The sequence below is a fragment of the Anopheles merus genome, chromosome 2R, assembly GCF_017562075.2.
Source record: "Anopheles merus strain MAF chromosome 2R, AmerM5.1, whole genome shotgun sequence".
Taxonomy (NCBI): Eukaryota; Metazoa; Arthropoda; class Insecta; order Diptera; family Culicidae; genus Anopheles; species Anopheles merus.
The window spans coordinates 9,790,919-9,810,975 of record NC_054082.1 but is presented as its reverse complement, the minus strand read 5'-3'; the positions used below and the strand labels follow the sequence as shown (position 1 = coordinate 9,810,975).

The 20,057-nt window shown below is 45.9% G+C and overlaps 1 protein-coding gene across 6 annotated transcripts in view; it reads right to left on the bottom strand.

Annotated features, from left to right (window-relative positions):
* LOC121590582 (furin-like protease 2) overlaps positions 1–20,057 on the bottom strand; it is a 191,814-nt gene that overhangs the window by 93,828 nt on the left and 77,929 nt on the right. For all 6 annotated transcript variants that reach the window (XM_041910379.1, XM_041910382.1, XM_041910381.1 and 3 more), the window contains one exon: positions 2,018–3,054. In XM_041910379.1, coding sequence (XP_041766313.1) covers positions 2,018–2,515 — 498 coding nt within the window. In that variant the 5' untranslated portion in view covers positions 2,516–3,054. The remainder of the gene's footprint in view (positions 1–2,017; positions 3,055–20,057) is intronic.

Genomic DNA, 20,057 nt, shown 5'->3' with positions numbered 1-20,057 from the left:
GGTGGTATCGTTCCTTTTTTTTTTTTTGAATACCAAGAGCAAACTTTTATTAACAACAGTCCTTTCTTTTCGACGCTAAAGCATACTGCTATCTCGGCCTGGCTGGTATTAGCGAGAAAGAAGACATGCTGTGGTCGTCAGGGCGTCGCGGCTGCCACCAGTTTTCTCGTTCGTCTGCCTCCGGCCGGGTAAAAATGGAACCCCGAGGCAGTACTAATTTGTCACTAATTAAGTAAGGTAGCTTTTGTTTGATCTGACTGGATTAGATATGCAAAAATTATGCTAATTTGGTTTTACCACCACTGCAAGCCCATCATTTGGTGTCGTATCTATGGCCCACCTACTTGTGGCGTCCGGGGCATTACAAAATGTGTTCGAGGGAATGTTAGAGCTTAATGATAATGATGCATTAAAAATAACAACGAAAATGCATCCATGAGAACCGACCAACCTAAATAATTCTTTGAGAAATCGTACTTTAAATTATTTTGTTTTTGAGATACACATTTCTATTACTAGTTAGGAATATGCTATACGAATCTGGACAGAGTTGGGAAGTGAAACCAAATGTCCGTGTCAAATAAGATTTTTTTCATTTCAAAAATATAATTCAAATCAAATTGAATTGCAGAAAATATATTCCACCAGTGGCCAAACTCAACTGCAAAAACCAAATGTACCATTCAAATTTGTCAGAAAACACCCCCCCAAGTATGCCCAAAGTGTGAAAGCGCTCAACGATGCTGACAAATTGAAGTACGTGCCAAGAATGGTTGGTACACACCGACGGCCAGTGGGCGCGACGTACCGAGCTTCCTGGCGGCGAATAAACAAACCAGCATTCTATATTCGCCAAACCAGTTGGCAGTGCCGTACAGAGAAGCCACGTTTTCCGGACCAGTTCCTGGTTGGCAAGGGTTGCTCCCAGGAGATTAACGAAAAAGACCGTACCGGACCTGTTAATCCAGCATCGTGCAACTTCAAATACATATTGCATGACGCGCATGAAGCACATCGCAACTGAGAGGTCTTTTAATAATAGTCCAAACGTGCCCTGATCGGAAGAATTATCAACAAGAGTGTGATTTGTCACGGTGAACTTTCAAAAGACCTAGGCATAAATCGATATCGTAAAACCATTCTGAACAGCGCCTAAATTGAATGCATACCAGTGAGGCTGCGTTCTACATCGTTTCGTATTCCACGTCACCAAAATAACCGCACAAATCAAGCTCCATCTAAATAAATGATAAATCTGCATCAATTTATCAGCCAACCTTGGAAGTGATGATAGCGCATACCATCCCCTTTTACTGCCCGAACATCGATTTATCGTTTTTTTTTTTTTTTTTTGGGGGGTTGCTTCCCCGTCCGAAAGGGAATCGAAATACTGACAGCTACAAATCGCTTGGTCCTCGGAAATGTTGATTTTGTTTTGTTGATGTTGAGGACCGCTTGGTCCGCGGTCCTGTGCAGAGCGCGGACGGGACAGGCACGAAACGGGATGGGACCATGTTCACTCGCTCAATCAAAATCCTATTAAACGATTAGCCCGCTCCTAAACGGTTTATGATTATACATTTTAATATTCATTTGCCTGCCAGACCGGACCGGGAGCTCGCCCTGTGCTGCTGTGGCAGCGTGGCGTGGCGGTGACACTGCTAAGAGGGTTAACAAATCATGGCTCCATAAACTAACGTATAAAATGGCCTCATACATCGCACGCTGCGGAAATATTGCTCGCTCTACCCCACGCTGCACAACTATGCAGCAAAATGCATACCCCCACTCATCCCATTCCCTTCCCCACGCCTGAAATTGCTGCCAATAATAGGTGTCTAATGGTGTTGTAATTTTGTCACATCCGCATCATTGTCGCATGATCATTTTCTGGCGAGCGTGCGAGCGCGCGCGCCCGGTCATTTTGAGCTGACATTTTGCCTGACATTTAACCCCCCCCCCCCCCTCCCGCCTCTTAATGGCAAGGATATTTGCAAACTGGTGCCCCTAGCCTTACCTGTCCCATGTTGCTGAATCCGTACTTGTGGGCGATGGAGTCGGCAACGTCCGCGCCCCGCGGAATGTAGACGGCGAACTCGTTCATGTAGATGGCGGCCGGGCGCGCATTGGCACGCTTCGGTTTGGCCGCCTCCATCGCCGCCAGCGGCAGCGGGCCGGCAACGTACTCGAGCAGCCCGGCGTTGATCTCATCCGGCGTTGATCTCATTAGATCATCGCTAGCGCTCGCGTTGTAACTGTGCCGCTCCGAAAGCTTCCCATTAACGCTTCCATTAGCGACGGTTGCGTTCGGCGACGCGCCAACACCGTGGTGGTGCAGGGCGACCGCTACTACCACCAGTGCCATCATTGCGACCTGCATCCACCTGCCGCCCGCCATACTGCTGCTGGGTTGAGCCCGGCGAGCGTGGCTTTTGCTGTGGACAGATTGCTGCCGCTGCCCTCGATGGCTCTGGTTAGCGGTGGCGTAGCATGGCCGCAGTGACTGTGCCGCCATTTTGTGCACCTCGCAGGTCCTAGCTGGTGACTGCGGTCGGGTCGACGGACGGCTGACAGCAGCAACACCGATTGCGGCGGAGTAGCGATGGGCAGTTGTTTACTCGGTCGCGAACACTTAGCGCGCTCATAAACGCTGGCTAATTTCTTTTACTTACCACACACACACACAAACACACGCACGCACCCGTCACTACCCACACAGCTGGGAAAAGCACGCACCCAGCACAACAATTGCGCGATGGAGAGCAAACGGGAAGCGAGAGCGGAGGATCGTGCAGAGGATTATGAAAAGGTTACAGGGAATTTGGGGGGGCGCTGTAGTGGCTGTAGTGCTGTTCTAGGAAACAAAAAAAGGGGGCGCACTATCGCACCAACAATGGCACACACTTCGGATTCGGATACTGCTCGTTTCACCCGACCATCATTTGCAGCAGCACGGACACATTAGGCGTACATCACTTGCTTTCAATTCATCATTTTGCACGATTATTTTGAAATTATTCGCCACGGTCACTTCCTATCGCCAGCAACTTCAATCTGGAAAGAAAACAAAAAGAGATAAATTAAGAGTTTGCTTTTCTTTACAATTCCATTCTGTATGACAACTCTTTTGCAACATAAATAAATTAAAATTAAACATCCATGAAAAAACCTTAAAACATTCGCGTACTGCTTTGAGCTTTCTGGGGTTATGCTTCGGACGGATCAGCATTAATATCCCGTCATTGCCAGCAGTTAGTAGATAATCTTGCTTTATCAACTGCGACCACCATCAGCGCAAAAGCGAGCGACGTCAAATTAACTTGGAAACTCCCGTGCACAACTAAACCAACACAAACCACAGCCATTGCGTGCAGGCGGGCTCCTTTAATCCAGTGCGCTGGAAAAAGGGAAAATTTTAACCCCCGTGTCACATTGTTGCATCTGACCACGGTATCGTTGCCAGTGGTTGATCAAAATGTAAATCACAAAACGCAGCATCAGCGTGCTCTGAAAGATAGAATTACACTGGCGGCTGAATGCCACGCTCGTGATAGTTCGAGGCAAAAGCTAGCAACATCATTATCCACAGGCTCACGGGCAGGCTTAGCGGCAGCCACGATAAGCTTCTCCGGTGGCAGCTATGCTGGCAGAATGCTGCCCGTACCGCGCATCTTACTCGTGGTGCTCGAAGCGAAAGAAAGAAAGAAAAAAGGCGCTCGACTTTCCTTTCTGCTGCAGTGCAAGCGAACATGAAACCTCCCATTTCCTCAAGCTTACTGTCACACTCACAAATATACGTACATTCAACGCGCACAGCTTCAGCTCGACTCTCACCATTGGGGTTGCTGCGGTTACAGGATGCTGCAGGTTTGTATTCCCACACCCTGCCAGGTTCTTTTGCCAGCTTTAGGCAACCATGCAACGGTACTGGGAGATGATCTACGCCGGTCTCTGTCTACTGCCATTATGGCGCTTTCAGACCCGGGCCCGATGGCTATCGTAGATAATAATAAAAAGTAATCAAAATAGCCATGAAGGTGGTTCGTTATCTGGTGGATTCCCACTGCAATCGGTTGTCGCGTTTGCCGCTGTCAAACACGGCGCGTTCGCACCACCGCTAACACCGTTTGCACTTGCTTGATGCGGAATCTCAACCTGCCCCAAGGGAGTGCCCTAACCGTAGCTCCCCAATTGTATGCTTTCTATGTCCTTTACCGATACTAAATCACAAGAAAGCCGTAAACGACAAAGAACAAAAGCACATTGACACTTTGAGATAAACATAAATGATAAAGCTTTAAAGACAGAAAATAACCTTGCCAAGGAACTCCATACTACAATTTCAAGCAACAAAAAATATTGCTACGACGGTTTTTATTTTAAAAAGCATGCTAGTACAGGTTTGATAGTGTGCAAAGCTCTTAATTTTATTAATTTTTGTATAATACTCCTACCGAATTGTGTAAATAAACTTCCAAAGCACACGTACACAGTGCCTTTGGGAAGCTTTTATAAAATTCTTAACTAATTACATTTACGCCAAAAGATGCGCAAGTTTACAATCCAACCTGAGGCAATGCCAAATCCCAACAAGCTGAATGCCACTCGCAGCCACTTGTACAGTGGCAGGAAGTTTTAATTATAAATATTCAAATGTTAATCAACCCGCTGAAGGCTGAGCACGTGCTACTTCACTAGCGCACATAAACACACGCACAACAGAACGATTAGAAAGCTACAAGAACAAGCAGATGAAATATAGCAGAGCAAAAGGACCAACAAATACAAGCACTTCAAATCTTGGCTTTCGCATTACCATCGCAGGCAAAACGTTTCCGCGTCGTACATCCACCAGCACCTTAAGAACCACGATTTCAGTTGATTTACAAAACCGTCACATCGTATCACTCGGGTCGCGGTGGTGGCTTCCGAAAGCAACATGCCATGAGCCGCATGCCGCGTTGCCGCAAAACACCGCCCGTTGTACCCTCATTTCGAAAACCATTACACCTCACACCGTCCCGGCGCTCGTTCTAATATTTAAAACATAATCAACATTTGTCAGGTTGATTGTGGCATCGTGGGCCGGAAGGCACCTCCATTACTGGCCTTCCTCGTACCCCGACCGCACCTGTCGGCAAAGGTATGTTGTGCCGCTGCTCGTAGGGAATTGCGGGCGAGTTTCTTTTACTTTTGGCACAGTAAGAAAGCGGAACGTACGTACATTCATTTGCGTTTTGTTTTGTTTTTTTTCTCTTTTGCCCTCACCTGTATGGGTGGGTAGTGCCGTTTCACCTGAAATACGTGTTTGCGCCGAGAGCTGTTAAACAAAAAGGCAGAATTACAACAAAAAAAACCGACTCATACCTTTCACCCAAAGTTGCCCTCCATTTGCCACGGTAACTGAGAAACATGGAAAAACACGACATAGGAAAAACAACCACGACATCGCTGATGGTTCCCGCGCAGAACGGGAAGTGGTGCGCCGGGGGAAGGGATATTTTGTCGGAACAGCTCACAACCATAATCCAATTAAGAAGAATGAACGATGGCGCTACGCGTTCCTGTTGCGAGCGAGACGGACGCAAGGGCGGAGGGTGTATTTTTTGTGATTTAATGTAGCAAAGCAAGATTGTTGCCCAGGTGGACCGCCAGCAAATACTCATCTCATCGCAAAAAAAAGGTTGAATAGGATTTAAGAAGTTCCGATATTGGTGCCGAATCTAAGGAAACGAACCGGAGGCAGCTGAACCCCCGCGGTACGGACGGGAAACGGAACACGACAACACACATCTAATCGTCAGCATGCCGAAAGGAACCGTCCCTGAGGCTTTGCGAGCTTCGCTGGAACGCGACCTTCTGCGTCTGATCTAATGGTAATTAATGGTGGCAGGGGCGAGAACGTTGCAAGGAAAAACGGAACAGGAAAAACGACAGGAAAATTAACATTAAAAGGCAAGAAATAAATTAAACTCTGTTGCTAGTCTGCAAAACAAATGACCTGCCCTAAAGTAACGAACGGGATGTTATGACTGTTGCAGGTGAGGGATTTAAGTTTAATTTTGAAAACTGAATGACATATAATTTTCTATAACGACTCGCTTCTCAGGAATGGTGGCTTTACAGCATATTAAAAAAATCTTACTAAAGCTTCATAAATGTGGCAAAATTCTGCGAAATAAAATTAATTTCAAATTTATTATAATTGCAATGCAAATGATGATTTTGTGATTTCTGATGATTAATTTCAAATTTCCTTTTATTAAGCTATGAAAAGAAGCAACTGACCCAACATGAGGATATCTGTAAATTCATGCATTCATAAAACTACTAAAGATTGATTTTTTTTAATTTGTTTCCACTATAAACAACCATGCGTCTCCATTGCAATTACAGTGGAACTCCTCATAACGAGTACCCCGTGTTACATCTCTTAACAAATAAAATCTCGCATAGCAATACCATTTGTGTTCAGGATACATGTTTTGGGAGCTAAACTGAAATCACGATCACGATCGGTTAACATTGAGCATTTGCTTAATTTTGATTTTCACTCAGACCAATGGGTTTGAATCCTAACATTCGTGTAATATAAAACTACCTGCCAGGAGGAGCCGAATACCGAATAAATGTTGCACAGATGTATAGTGTATTGGCGAGTGTTTTACTATGATTTCATCAACGCATGTTCCACCAATTGCTTCTTCTTCTTCTTCTTCTTCTTTTGGCTCAGCAACCGTTGTCGGTCAAGGCCAGCCAGTACCACTTGTGGGGTTGGCTTTCAGTGACTTTTGGATTACCCCCGATAGCAGGATAGTTAGTCCTACGTATGTATCATGTATATAAAACATTTTTCAGTTTTTCAGCTGCATATAGGCCCATTCTATCGGCACATTTGCAGTGGTAGAATCGATGATCTATTAGTTAGTCACTGTAACAAATTAAACCAATTATGCGGGTGTATTCCACTGCGGGGTTCAACTGTACATTAAATGATTATTTTATGTGCTGAATTACAATCTAAGAGATGTTAAGCTAAATTCAAACACTGGATAGAAATGGAAAACTATAGTTAATAATGCTATTGGATGCAAGCAAATCAACAATAATTTGTCCATCGAACAAAAGAGCAGTACTTTGAATGAAAGAAAAGCTTTTAAAAGCTAGGAAACCAGTAGCTGTAATGTTCCATCCATTTATTTCTCCGCCATAAATATGTTTAAGCAAAGTGGTTCTTCGTAACTATCAATGTTTGCTGTTTGTCAGTTTCATTTATTTCATATTTATAGTCCAAGCTACCACCACCACTTTCATAAAGAGCACTCAAGAATTGTCTTCTTTGTTTATTCATTTTTTTCAATCCGGTTGTTGCCGATCACCGGACACCAGCAATGCTCCATCGATGCTGAACTAAGATACAGTGAAAGATGCATTTCGCTGAAGAAAATACAATTATTTAAATAAAACGACGAACCATTTTCTCAAATTATTATGGTATGTACCTGCTTGTCCATGCACTTCTATTTTTATAATGTCTGATTGTACCTCTAACTGTGGTTGGCGTATCTTTCCCAGCCCTTTAGCGCTCTGCGCCGTTTCCTTACAGCCACTTACAGCAGAGTAGTTCAAATAACCTTATTCAAAATGTCCTTTTTCCGAATTACAGCTTAGCTACCCTTTTTTAATGTAAAAGCTGCCGAATACGTTCACATTGCTCTGCCGTGCTGTTCTCCAGTTGCTTTCTTTTCGTTCAAACAACCCGAAACCCCGTTCCAAAAAGAAGTAGCTGCTTTTTTGTTTGGCTCCACAACTCGTCGGATTGAAAAGTGTCAGCAATTATTAGGCACACTTCAGGAAAGTACCTCCACCCTAGAAGCTACACAATTTGGAACGCTTTTGATGAAGCACAGTAAAACTCGAAAACGGAACAGCAACACTTCTCGGTAAAATAAAGAACCGCTACCAAAACACATTTGCCTGAAAGCACCCCCTTTTATTGTTGGGCAGTATTCACCCCGAGATACACACGGCAACAAAAAAAGGAAGAAACAATAATGCTGAAGCTAGCGCATTAGAGTGCGGGTCCGCTTTGACGCCAGTTTTGAGAAGGGCTGGGCAGATAAGCTGGGACGCAAAAATAACAAAACCATCCGCTCATTTTCCCAAAAACCGAACCAGCCCACAACATCATTGCCGTTCTCTGTATTGACATGAGAAAACGAGCGAAAAATAGCCCGTGTCAAACTGGGCATGCCAATCCCACACTGACACACACACACACAACACACAAAGCTATCCGGTCAATAAAATACGAAAAGCCATCACTACCACAGTGGCCGCAAAAAGGGAACGAATGGAACAAGGAAGGAGTAACGTCGGAAAACAATGGCGTTTTTCACCTGTGGAAGCCGATCGCAAACCGACCGTCGAAAAGTAGTAAGCCATTTGCTGGCCCTTTTCTAAGAACAATACGGAAAACTCACCGACCGTATGATTGAAATAGAGAGAGAGAGAGAGAGAGAGAGAGAGAGAGAGAGAGAGAGAGAGAGAGAGAGAGAGAGAGAGAGAAAGAGTTCTGCTTGGGCGAAGGAGGCAGAAAAAAGAGCAACGCAGCAAACGAGCACTGAGGTTTGATGTTGTTTCAAGTAACGACTTACTTTCTTTCGGGTGGCAGTGAAAGCTTAGCGAAATCACACACATACACACACACACAAAAGAAACAAAACCACCCTTAGCGACTGACTGCTCCATTATCTGTTGGTCAAATGGCCAAGGAGCAGGTGAATCGGGAGGAAAAGAAATGCCATTTTGAATGATTAATCAAGGGCAAAAGGGCAGAAGTAAAAATCACTTCAGATATGCAGGATATCCCTGTTATGGACGTCGGGAGCACCGAGAGATTGAACGAAAGTAAAGAGAAAAGAGATAGAGAGAGAGAGAGAGAGAGAGAGAGAGAGCGAGTTTTTGCAAACCGTTAACAAAGCTCGCACGGGTTAACCTATGCAGCCAAGCGGGACGCCGTACGGGGAGGCAAACATATGGCGGGCGACCATTTTCCATTTTGCCTTTCAACCCTGCCCACCGTGCGCCCCCAGGCACCAACTCACTGGGTCGTGATAGATGATCTGCAGCGTGGTTTTGCCCTCGAAGAGAAGAAAAAGGCACATACACACTCCATTCCCGCCTTAAATGCAGAATGTGTACTTTTTCTTTCTCCATCCTCTCTTCACTGTGGCGCAACTTGAAGGGCACACATACACGGGAGGTGTGTTCCCTTCTTTCCCAATGCCGATTCACTCACTTACGCCCCATTGCTACGCCCCATAAAGCACACGAAGTGATTCCTCCGCTCCTTTCGGGTCGCTCACAGGGCCGTGTGTCGTCATCGTACAGGACTGCTAGCCTTTGGCGACACGGTAAGAACAAAAAAAAGGATAATGTTCATCCTGGCTGACCTGACACGATAGACCGCTGTTTGGGCCGGAGTCTGCAGTCGTTCAACCGTGCGCCGGAGGGTCAAACGAAAATCCCGCACAAAGTCACACACTAATCAGCAGCGAGAGTAGGTGAAGATAAAACCTTGTACAGGATGGTTCGGCGACAACAAACGACACACACACACGCTGACCTCGCGGAATAGACTTTCTGTTACATTTTTGTCAGTGGCTTTTTGGGCCCTTTTTTTGTCTTCGACACAGTCCAAAAAGGGGTCAGTTGAGACTCAAGATGATGATGATGATGATGCTATTGGCTATGTGGAATTTCAATTTACTAGCTACCCATTACCATCCTTCCAAAAGCTTTTTATGCATTTTGCCATGAATTCTAGCTGTTTTTGCCGAAAACCATAAACGGTCAAATGCTACAAAACTCAATTATCTTTTGTATCATATTTCAACCCCAAACCCCGTTCTGCAACCCTGCAAGGTATAAGCGCAGCTTATCAAACGCGAATAAAAGCAGCCATTAAGAGAAAAAAAACAAGTGAAAAACAAACAAACACAAAAAAGGGTATAATCGGACACACATTTTGTTTTGTACCGGTTTCTTTCGTATTTATCCGACACAAATAATTTATTCAATCGCCCGCGCTCGGATGCCGTTCACCTCACACTGACATCAGCACCATGCAACAGGGAGGGATCGATTCACATGCATACACAAACACATATCCAAATCCTTCGACTCAGCCATCCATTCCGGAGTTCCGGACATGAGAGTTATTTATTCAAAAGCAGCAGCACACCCGCCACCACACCACCCACTAGCGGCCATGCGATGAGCGGGGTTCGATTGTTTGCCATTTAATTTCCGTTCCCGGCGCATACCTCGCATACTTGCGCCTTTTCACAATGTTTGATGGCGTATTATCTGTCGCCTTTATGCGTCAAGTGCATGCAAACGTCAAGCGGATGATGCTGATGATGATGCACACACACATGCATACACTCTTTTTCTTCGACCCTGTGCTTGCGCAAATCATGCGATCGACTACGAAACGAAGTGAAGCATAATGTGCATCGACACACATACACACAAAGGACGCCTTTTCAAGTTGGTTAAATTTTGCAGCAACACAATCCTACCCCGCCCACAAAAAAAAAACAAACAGTGCAACCTATCGAAACATAATGCTAGCCATGCTTTCTCACCTTTCCCCAAGGTGAGAAGCCACCCGAAAAGAAGCCACTCAAATTGACGCTTGCAGGCACACACGAGATGCGAAAGATGATACGTATGAGAACAGCACAAAAAAAAAACAGATGAACATCGACAGCTTTCTCCAGCTAAACAGCAAATGTGAAGAGTTTGCCGCGTTCAGCACACACTGCCAAGGAAAACCAGCAAAATTGGCATGCATGCGAAGGACACCGAGTATTCGGGAGCGATTCGGAAGAAAGTCCTTGCGAGGTCCCACCCTCAACACGGTTCACCGTTGCTGCCTCCCGTTTGTTTGCTATCAAATATTGAACAGCGCAACCCGCCCGACAATGCTTTCGACGTTCGACTGAGTGATTTCGAGCCACCGGTGCGAAGGGGGCCAGCGATTGAGCGAGCGCAGGATAATGTATTCAAACACGCTGAAGAGTCTCCCTGTGCAGCAACGCGGAAGGCACATTGCGAATAATTTATTGAACAGTGACAATAACGAGATCGATCTCGCCCACTTTGTCGAAAGCTAGGTTGTATGTATTTTTAATAAAACCGGAAACTGGGCTGAGAGAAAATCCGAGAGTTTACCTTCTTTGGTTTTACACAGTAAATCCAAGCCAGCTAACTAGTCGGATTGTTCCCGAACTAAAGGTTATTCCATAGTCCTTCCATCGTGTAGAATAAATTGTATTGACATTTATGCTCATTTGTCATTATTCTCTACTTCTTTCCCATGTCCCGTACTATCCTGCTCATGAAATCGCTCCTTCACTTATGTACACGTGTTTCAGTTACACACATACATCCTAGCGATCCGGCTCTTCTTCCATAACGGACTAACCAAACACCCGGCTGCTCCCCTCCCCCTTCCAAGAAACCAAGAATCCAAGAAAGTAAATATTAATAAACTTCCCACTCGACGGTAATTGACAGTTTGACGGAAATCAACTGTCCAATTACATAACAAATGACCAGCCGGACCCGGCGAATCGACCACTCCCACCCCCGTGTACCATCATCTGGAGTACACATTTTCATCATAACGATACCGATGTGTGGATGCACGGTCAGAGGGAGGAAGGGAGGGCAGTAACGTTGAGCAGGCATCGGTCAAGAAGTGGTCAAACAGCTGGCGCGGATGCATACGGGCATCTGTCTTCTGTGGTCAACCGACATGACGGAAAGTCAACAAACCCCGGGGTGGACACACACACACACACATACTTCTTTTTGCCCACATTCGATCATCAAATCATCTCTATTATTCTTCACACACTCACACTCGCACGGGTGGGGTGGACCAGGGGAAACTGGTGGGAAACTCTCCGGCCGCTTTTTCCGGCCAGGGAGAACATTATTCATACGCCGATGCACCATCTGGAACCATCCGGTCCGGTAGTGCGGTGTGTATTTAGGAACACCGGCACACATACACACACATACACTTCCCTTCCTGCAGACTACCAGGTTCCATTTTATCATTGAACGTGTGTGTGTGTGCGGAGTTTATTTTTTACTGTTAACAAGCAATGGTGGTACACTGTGGTACGTGGGCCACCGTACACCGATCCATTAGACCGAGGACAGGGACCAGAAACGAAAGAAGAAGAAAAGGGAAAAAACACACACACACACACATACACAATCGTGGCCTGGAAGACATTCGCGTGAAACTACCTATTGCCTTCGGTTGCTTCGGTTGTTTGCTCAACACTCAGCATCCTTCACCCGCAATTCGTGTGCATAAGTTTCCTCAGCGTGTGTGCGCCCCGTCCAGATAGATGAGACATCTTTCTACCATTAGTCATCGTTAGATGATTGATAGTGGCCTTTGCGGTCGGTCGGCACCACCTCCAACCGCCACGCAGGGGATGGAAACGAACCGTGGATGCCTGGATAGCGTCAGCAAGAAAGAAACAGGGAAAGGAGACAGCTATAGCCAGCTTTATCATGGGTTTCCCACACCTTTCGTTCTAGCCCGAACCTTAATGTGTTTGGTTGTGGGAGTTTAAAAAATTGTTCGCAAGGTTTTATTTTTTCATCTACAGTTCTGTTTAAACTTGCAGCATCTATTTGCGAGAAGAAGGGAAGAATACCGACCAAAAGCTGTGGAGGGCAAGCTGAACAATGTAATCTGTGGGCATCCACTATGTAATGATGTGTCAGTTTTGTGATGGAAGTGTTATTAAAACACATTTTGAACATATCAGAAAACATCATCTTCGTACTATAGATTACAGATCACAATTTATATCTTGTTTATATCACAATTTTTATTAGATAAAGTTATTTATAACATATAATTCCAAACCATTCTCTCAAAACAATGTCCAGCAGACTGTTGATGATGTCTCACTTACGACAAATACTAGTAGAAGAGAGCAAATGCAATCCTCCTGTTCCCCAAGCCACCACCAATATAATGAGGTGAGCTGACACTCGGTGTCAGCCACTGCGTGCGAAGGGCGACTGACAGTTGTTTCAAAAATACTTGACACACCGAGAGCAAAAAAAAAAACAAGTGCGATGTAGTCTCCAGGACGAAGAGACCGACGTCGGTGCCGAGATGTAGACGCTTTTTTGAACTCTCAATTCAATCAATGTCTCACTCCGGCGTGTGTGTGCGGGCAAGCAAACGATTTTATTTCCTCGCTGTCTCCTGGGAACACGAACCACCGCCGTCGCCGTCTATACTTTTGTCGTCCGGTGTTGTTGTCGATTCGATCGTAGCAAAACACACACGCACTCACTCACACGACTATCACCAGACGTCATCTCCAGTTGCGATCTAGCGAGCTCGGATAATAGACGACCAGCAGCAGCAGCAGCAGTTCAGGCAAGCTGTCAGCTGTATCTACCGCTGCTTTGGCCGGCTGGAATGTTATGATGTGTGTATTATATTGACATTGTGCGGTACCGATTCTTCTCCAATACACGATCACTCTTTCGCTCTTTCTCTCTACCATGACTCTTGACATCTTTTCGAAAAGTTGTAACTAGGACGCACCAATAATATGTAAGAGTAATACTTCCCGCACACTAAAGACCCGGGGTCCGGTTACAACGCAGAAAAAACGCAGACCACCAAAAAACCGTTCCGAGACCAACCGTGGGCGAGATTTTGGAGTTCGCCACTGCCGAGTGTCAAACATCCAAAGTACTAAATCAAATTGAAAGCGTTTTCCAATCTCTAGCGAGACGGCAAACAAAATGTTGGATATCCTCGCACGGGGCGAAACCGAATGTGACTGATGTGTACTGTCGGATGGGGTGGGCACCATTCGTCTCCTTATCGCACGCGCAACGCGATAGGCTCAACGAGAGCGAAAGCAAGAGCCCCGTGAGACGAACAGCCCGCATCCCCTTGGCGATCCCACAACGCAACCAAACCTCCACAACACTTTCTTCCCATTCTCCAAACAACTTTCCTGAAGTCGATTTCTATGTAACGCCATCCACGTCAATCGAGATGAGAATGAATTGGAAAGCATTACCCGAGGGAGTTCAGCCGAAATGTCATCTGCTTGCCACCTGCCAAACTAACCTGCTGAGTGGTTTGTTTTCGTTTTCCGCGTCATGTGCTGCTGCTGCTGCTGCTGCTTACTACTCTACTCGTCCTCGCCCGCTCTTCGACTCCAAAAAAACACACACACACGGGAGATATTGGGGGAGAGTCGGAGCGTGTACGGAACTTGAATAACAAATCCTTTCGATAAGGTAAAAAAGAAATCACACCACTACACTACCGACAGCAGTGAAACGACAGGCAACAGCCACGGGAAGAGTTTTCATTCCATCCTAATCCCGTACCTTCGTCAAGGATTTGCCAAGGATGGGATTTGCGAAGGATTTTCCCTATTATTTAGTCGCCATCCCGAAATGCTTTATGCTTGGAAGTGGGGTCCTTTCCAGAGCAAAGGATACAAAGCAGCCATAAAGGACACACAACACACACACACTCACACACATCTAAACAATGAAAATGTGAACTACGCGTAATGTTTCAGGACATGTGGCAGTGTACTTTTGCTGCCAGCTGCCGGGGATGGTTGTTCCGCACTGGCCTCGGGGCCATTCGAAATGAACTCAATCTACGAACCAAATCCATCATTGCTTATCGGAGCGGGCCAACACACAGGGGGGGGCACATGATTGTGCTCGCACAAGCACCGTTTGGAAAGTACGACAAACTTTCACCAGAAACTATTCTAAACTACAGAGATCGAACGGCTACGGCCACGTCAGGGTGAAATGTACACTCTCAGCCTGTACACCCGATGGGCCGTGCGCCACCAAACACACGGTGGTATGCATATTGCTCGCTCCCGGTCACACCATAACTGCCCGACACCCTCCTTTTAGCCTGTTTGAAGTGCACCCGGGCAAAAAGGTGTTCTGTACGGTCGCGATCAGCGAAAGTTTGATTGGATAAAGTTTCTAATCGGGAAAAGGATTGACTGCAGTAGCAGCAGCAGTAGCGGTACCAGCTTCTGTCGCAGAAAATTGAGAGAGTGACCTGGCCGCCTTTTACGGTTCGATCTTCGATAGGATGTCGTTCCGCTCCCACGTGCCCCGGCACCGGTGGAACCAATTTTCCTGTCACAACGTGTCCGGTGGCGCAGAACGATATACGAAAAGTTTTAGCATAACCCGATGCAAAGTTTGTTTTTCCAGGCTCGTATCGGGACAGTAGCAGAGATGGTGTTCGTTGGTGTTGGTTCGTTTCATTCCTGCCAGTGACATAGGGTTTGAAGCTCCCACGACTATACTTAAAGGTGTTGTTCGAGATCCTATGCTGTGTGTTTAAAGAATTGTATTTTTGTTTAGCATACATTGCGATCATATTTTTTGAATCCTTTGGATGGGAAAAAATTGGAAATTTGTTATATGTTTTCCTCCTTTACGAACGTTCTATTCTTAGTCCATTAGCCGAAAATAATAAGGCATCAATAGATCGAGGGAACAAATGATTCTATTCGCTCGGCAAAGCATTTCCCTCGCTCAAACGAGGTCAACGTATAATCGATTTTAAATTATCTACGCCAACGAGGTCGATTCTGTCCAGCCCAACCAATTTAGAAGGCTTTCCCCCCACCCTCCCCCCCTCTCTCTCTCTCTCACACACTCTCTCTATTCACAAATGTTTCACCATCATTTTCTGCTGCTGCTGCTGCTGCTGCATCATCGTACCGTGGGGCGAACCTTCCGCACCAGCAGCGAGCTGAAAGCGACCGACCAAAGTCAGTCAATCACGCGCTTTTGACTTCATCATCCACCAAGGGCCAACGGCGACGGTGGAAAATCAATGCCTAGTAAAATAGCAAGACTCACTTTCAAAAACACCGCTCAAAAAGCTGCATCATTCATATTGGCAATGAGTTTCCTTCGATTTTCGTGCCGTTGCTAGTTTAAAAAGCAGGGGCAACCGCAGTTGCGCCCGACGTGCTGCCGACGCGATGAAACAACCATCAACCATCAATCATGTTGTGTAACAATTGACTCTCATCCATCGCATTCGTCTGTCTTTCTGAGAACATTAGTTTTGCTACAAATTTAAGGCTTTTTTCCGATTCTTTTCCCAGAACAACATAATAATGACCAGTTTTCTGCTTTTCCCGCTGCTGTGCTTCTTTTCTTTCCCTTTCATAATTCAATCCAAACTTCAACAGTGCTCGTTTACATTCCGACCGAATCGATATGGAATGGAGCAGCATCGGTGATGCTCTTTTAATGACCACCATCGTAAAAGTTACCCGGTTGGAAGTGGATGCCGTCCTTAGCAGCGTTGGTAGTATTAGCACTAATGGCTAACCTGTCCGCATGTGGAATAATATTTGCTCAACCACGGTAAAGTCACAGAACACACCAATGACCGAGTTCGCAAGACAAACGACCCGATCGGGAAGGTAACCGATGCACCCTGCGCGCTTTGGAGTGGATCGCTTTTCATTACCGCCCAGGCTTGCTGGCGATAGTTTTCCAATCGGCTTACTAAACTTTCTCCACACCAGTCACACGAGCCGTTCAGAGCACGGGGCATTACTGTATAGCCGGATTGCGGCCGACCGGTGGTGGTCCGTTCTTTCTGCGGCTGCCATGATGTGTCTGTGACCATCTGTGCTGTGGCTGAGCAACTTTGTAATGAAGTGATTTTTCATACAGTGCCGACTCCGATCCTATGCACGCCATACTGCGTAAAGTCATTAAAGCGATCTGTGTTATCGCATTAATTCGAGATAAATTCCGATTGCGAATAGTATAAATAAAAGCCACAGTACAAACAACAACAAAACTGAACGAATGCATATCTGCTTTCGTTCACTAGCTAAAACCTTTTCATACTTTTAATCTTCTCGAACTGCATTACCTGTTGCCCAGATTGGCGACGGTTCCATCGTGGTGGTTTTATGAAAGTTAAGGTGTACATACAAAAAAGGACACCTCAACCAACGAATACGAAATAGTGATGATGATGAAAACGAACCTCCATGCAAGAAAATAGAAAGAAGAGAGAAAGAGAGCCCTTATCGCAAATTAAGCGAACGCTTTTCTGAGGTTGCTCCTATTCTTTCGCTTGAATTGCTTCCAATTTATCCATTCAAGCTAACCCACTCACACACACACACCCATACACGCTACAACACAGGATCCTGTTCTCTCATGACACTCCCAATGCACTCCTGCTTGGCTGTCAATTCGAGCCATAGCATTTTTGCTGGATCTTTTTTCCACCACCGTCCACAGATTAGCCTAGTGGAAGGCAAATGGGCTCACACCGGTCCGAGGCACAGCAACGGTGCAGCTGGGGGCTGGAGAGTGAACACAAGCATCAATTTGTACATCCCATTTTCGGTTGTCTCGTTAACAGATCTGCATAGTGTGTTTTTTGCAGCCTGTTTGCCAGTTTTCTTCATCCCTGTGTATCGGTGTGCTTCAGGTACGAAAGCGTTTTGAAATAAAGCGGCAGACAACAAGACACAAAAAAAACCCACCACCTAGAGAAACGGTACTACACACCAAACCTGCACCACCAACACACCTCTCTTGAGCAGTTTTCTTCCATGGAAATAAGGAACCCGGTGATGAAGTTTGCCTTTTTATCTGTCCGCTTCTCCCTTTTTTGCTCTATTTAAATACAAAGCGCTAACGGATGGTGCTTTTTTCGACCATTGTTTTATTCAATTTGCACCAGCCCGCCGGCCCCCGTGCGCTGCCCTTCCTTCCATCCGCCGCTGGCTGGTTTGGCAATGTTGAAATTAAAAACAAACCCACCCGGCATATGGCTGGTGGCGCGGCCAGCAGCAAACTGGTACCTGCTAGCTGTACACTTTCCTTGAAAACACTTTCCTGCTCGGCTATTTTCTTTGCGGAGGAGTTCGGTGTCTTTCAAATTCACCGGTTTTGTCTCACCGGGGACACCGGTTTGCGAAGAAAGCAGTCGGAAAAAGAATGGAAGCGGACATCCCACTGCGTGCTTCACTGCAAAGAACTCTCCTTTCGCTGCTGCTCTGAGAAGCGAACGGTTCCCGACACTCGACCGAGTCCGAGGCCCTACTATTTGCGCCAGTATTTGTCTAGCCGCATCTGCATCTGCTCCTTCCGGCGACGACTTTTATGCGAAATTTCCACTTCATTTGTCGAATCGTGCACTTTTCCTTCCGATCACTCTCGGGAGGGCAGGGCGCTTGTGCTTTGTCATCGAGGTGGTATTGGCAGGAGCTATCGGCTCGTTGTTTTTCCTATCGAATGACACACACATACACACACATACAAGCGCTGGCGTATTGTGTGCAGGGCGCCAAGAGAGCGAGCTTTTTGCGGCAACCGAGCAAGCAAGCAACCTATTAATTTGCTTTCAATCATCAAAGGGAAAAGCCGAACCAATGAGTGGGAAAATTGGAAATACCATTTTCCTCTTTCGCCACTCAAGTTTCCCGGCAGTGCGCTTTTTTTTTACATTCACCGCTTCCTACTAACGGGATGGTTCTCGGTTTTGCCGGCAATAGAAAAATCAACTTTATGCTGACATTTTCAGCATTTGCATAAGAAAATATAGCACGACAAATTCAAGCGAACTTTGAGTTGAGAATTGAAAAAAAAGAATAACTTTGAAATTTACTGTGAAGCATCACAATCTAATATACTTTTCAAACCAGTTAGCTTTAATATAAAAATTCCACACATTACACAAGTACACTCCATTTCATTTAGGCTTGCTTCAACCAACAGAATATTAAACCAAGATATTGTTGTGCAGAGTTTAAGTCAAAAGAGTTTAAGATAAAGTTACGGAAAATTTCAATAAAAATCATCCACGCTAGGACAAAGCACCAACACTCTATCGTCATAGTGTTCCACTATTTGTAATTATGCACGAAACACTCAACAGCAATCATTGCACATAGTCAAAACTAAGTAATGATCCCATCAAGACACCTACCCAGGCACCATCAAGTCCAATCTGCTCTCCTTCGCTCTAGAAACAATCATTCATCATGGAATCAGTCAAAGCAGTCAATAATGGTTTGTCGTTTGCCAATCATAGGGCAACCCTTTTTTTTTAAATACATTACAGCATAAAATGCTTTTAAAAAAAACCCCCACTCAGCATCAATCCAGTGCAAGTGATCTCGTACAGCATACGAAAACATGCGGAGAGCAAAAAAAAGGTAGAATAGAAAATGAACAAATTTTATTAGATTTTCAACATGAAGTGTTCCGAGCGCACGCGGCCCTCTCCTCAACAGACACAGCCCCCTCCCCAGCCAGCGGTACACATATGTTCGCTGTGTGCTAACGTGCCCGCACGAACGAAGCTCCTTCATAGCAGGCGAGTCGAAACAGAATATGATGCCAGAAGGATGATCTACGCTCAGGAAAGCGTTCTCTTTTCCCTTCCATCCACTCGGGTGGCGAGCGGATGGGGCAAAAAATCAGCACCGCTCGATCACGCTGGTAATAGTGAAATGCTTGCCGGCATCCGTTGCACCCACCACTTACTGCCGCCTCGCGATGGGAGTGGAAACATCCCGCAGCAGCCGCTTCAATATCGATAGTGATGATGGAAAATCGCATTCGAATGTGCGCGATGAACCAACCGAGACACCAGAAGAAACGGCGGCACATACACAGAAAAAAAAACAACCTTGCCGTACCTCAGCTCCGGATGCTGGCGTATAAATTCTGCTCACCGTCATCGCCTTTCCACAGACATCCACACACAAACACCCAACAAAGGCCCGTACGACCAAGAGCGAAGACAACTTTTCGAGCCCACCGGGGATGTGGATGAGCCTTGCCAGTGCGGCCTCAGGATTGACCCACTTTTTATAGTGCGCTTTTGTACGCGTGTATATATTTGTGTGTGTGTGTGTGTGTGTGTGTGTGTGTGTGTGTGTGTGTGT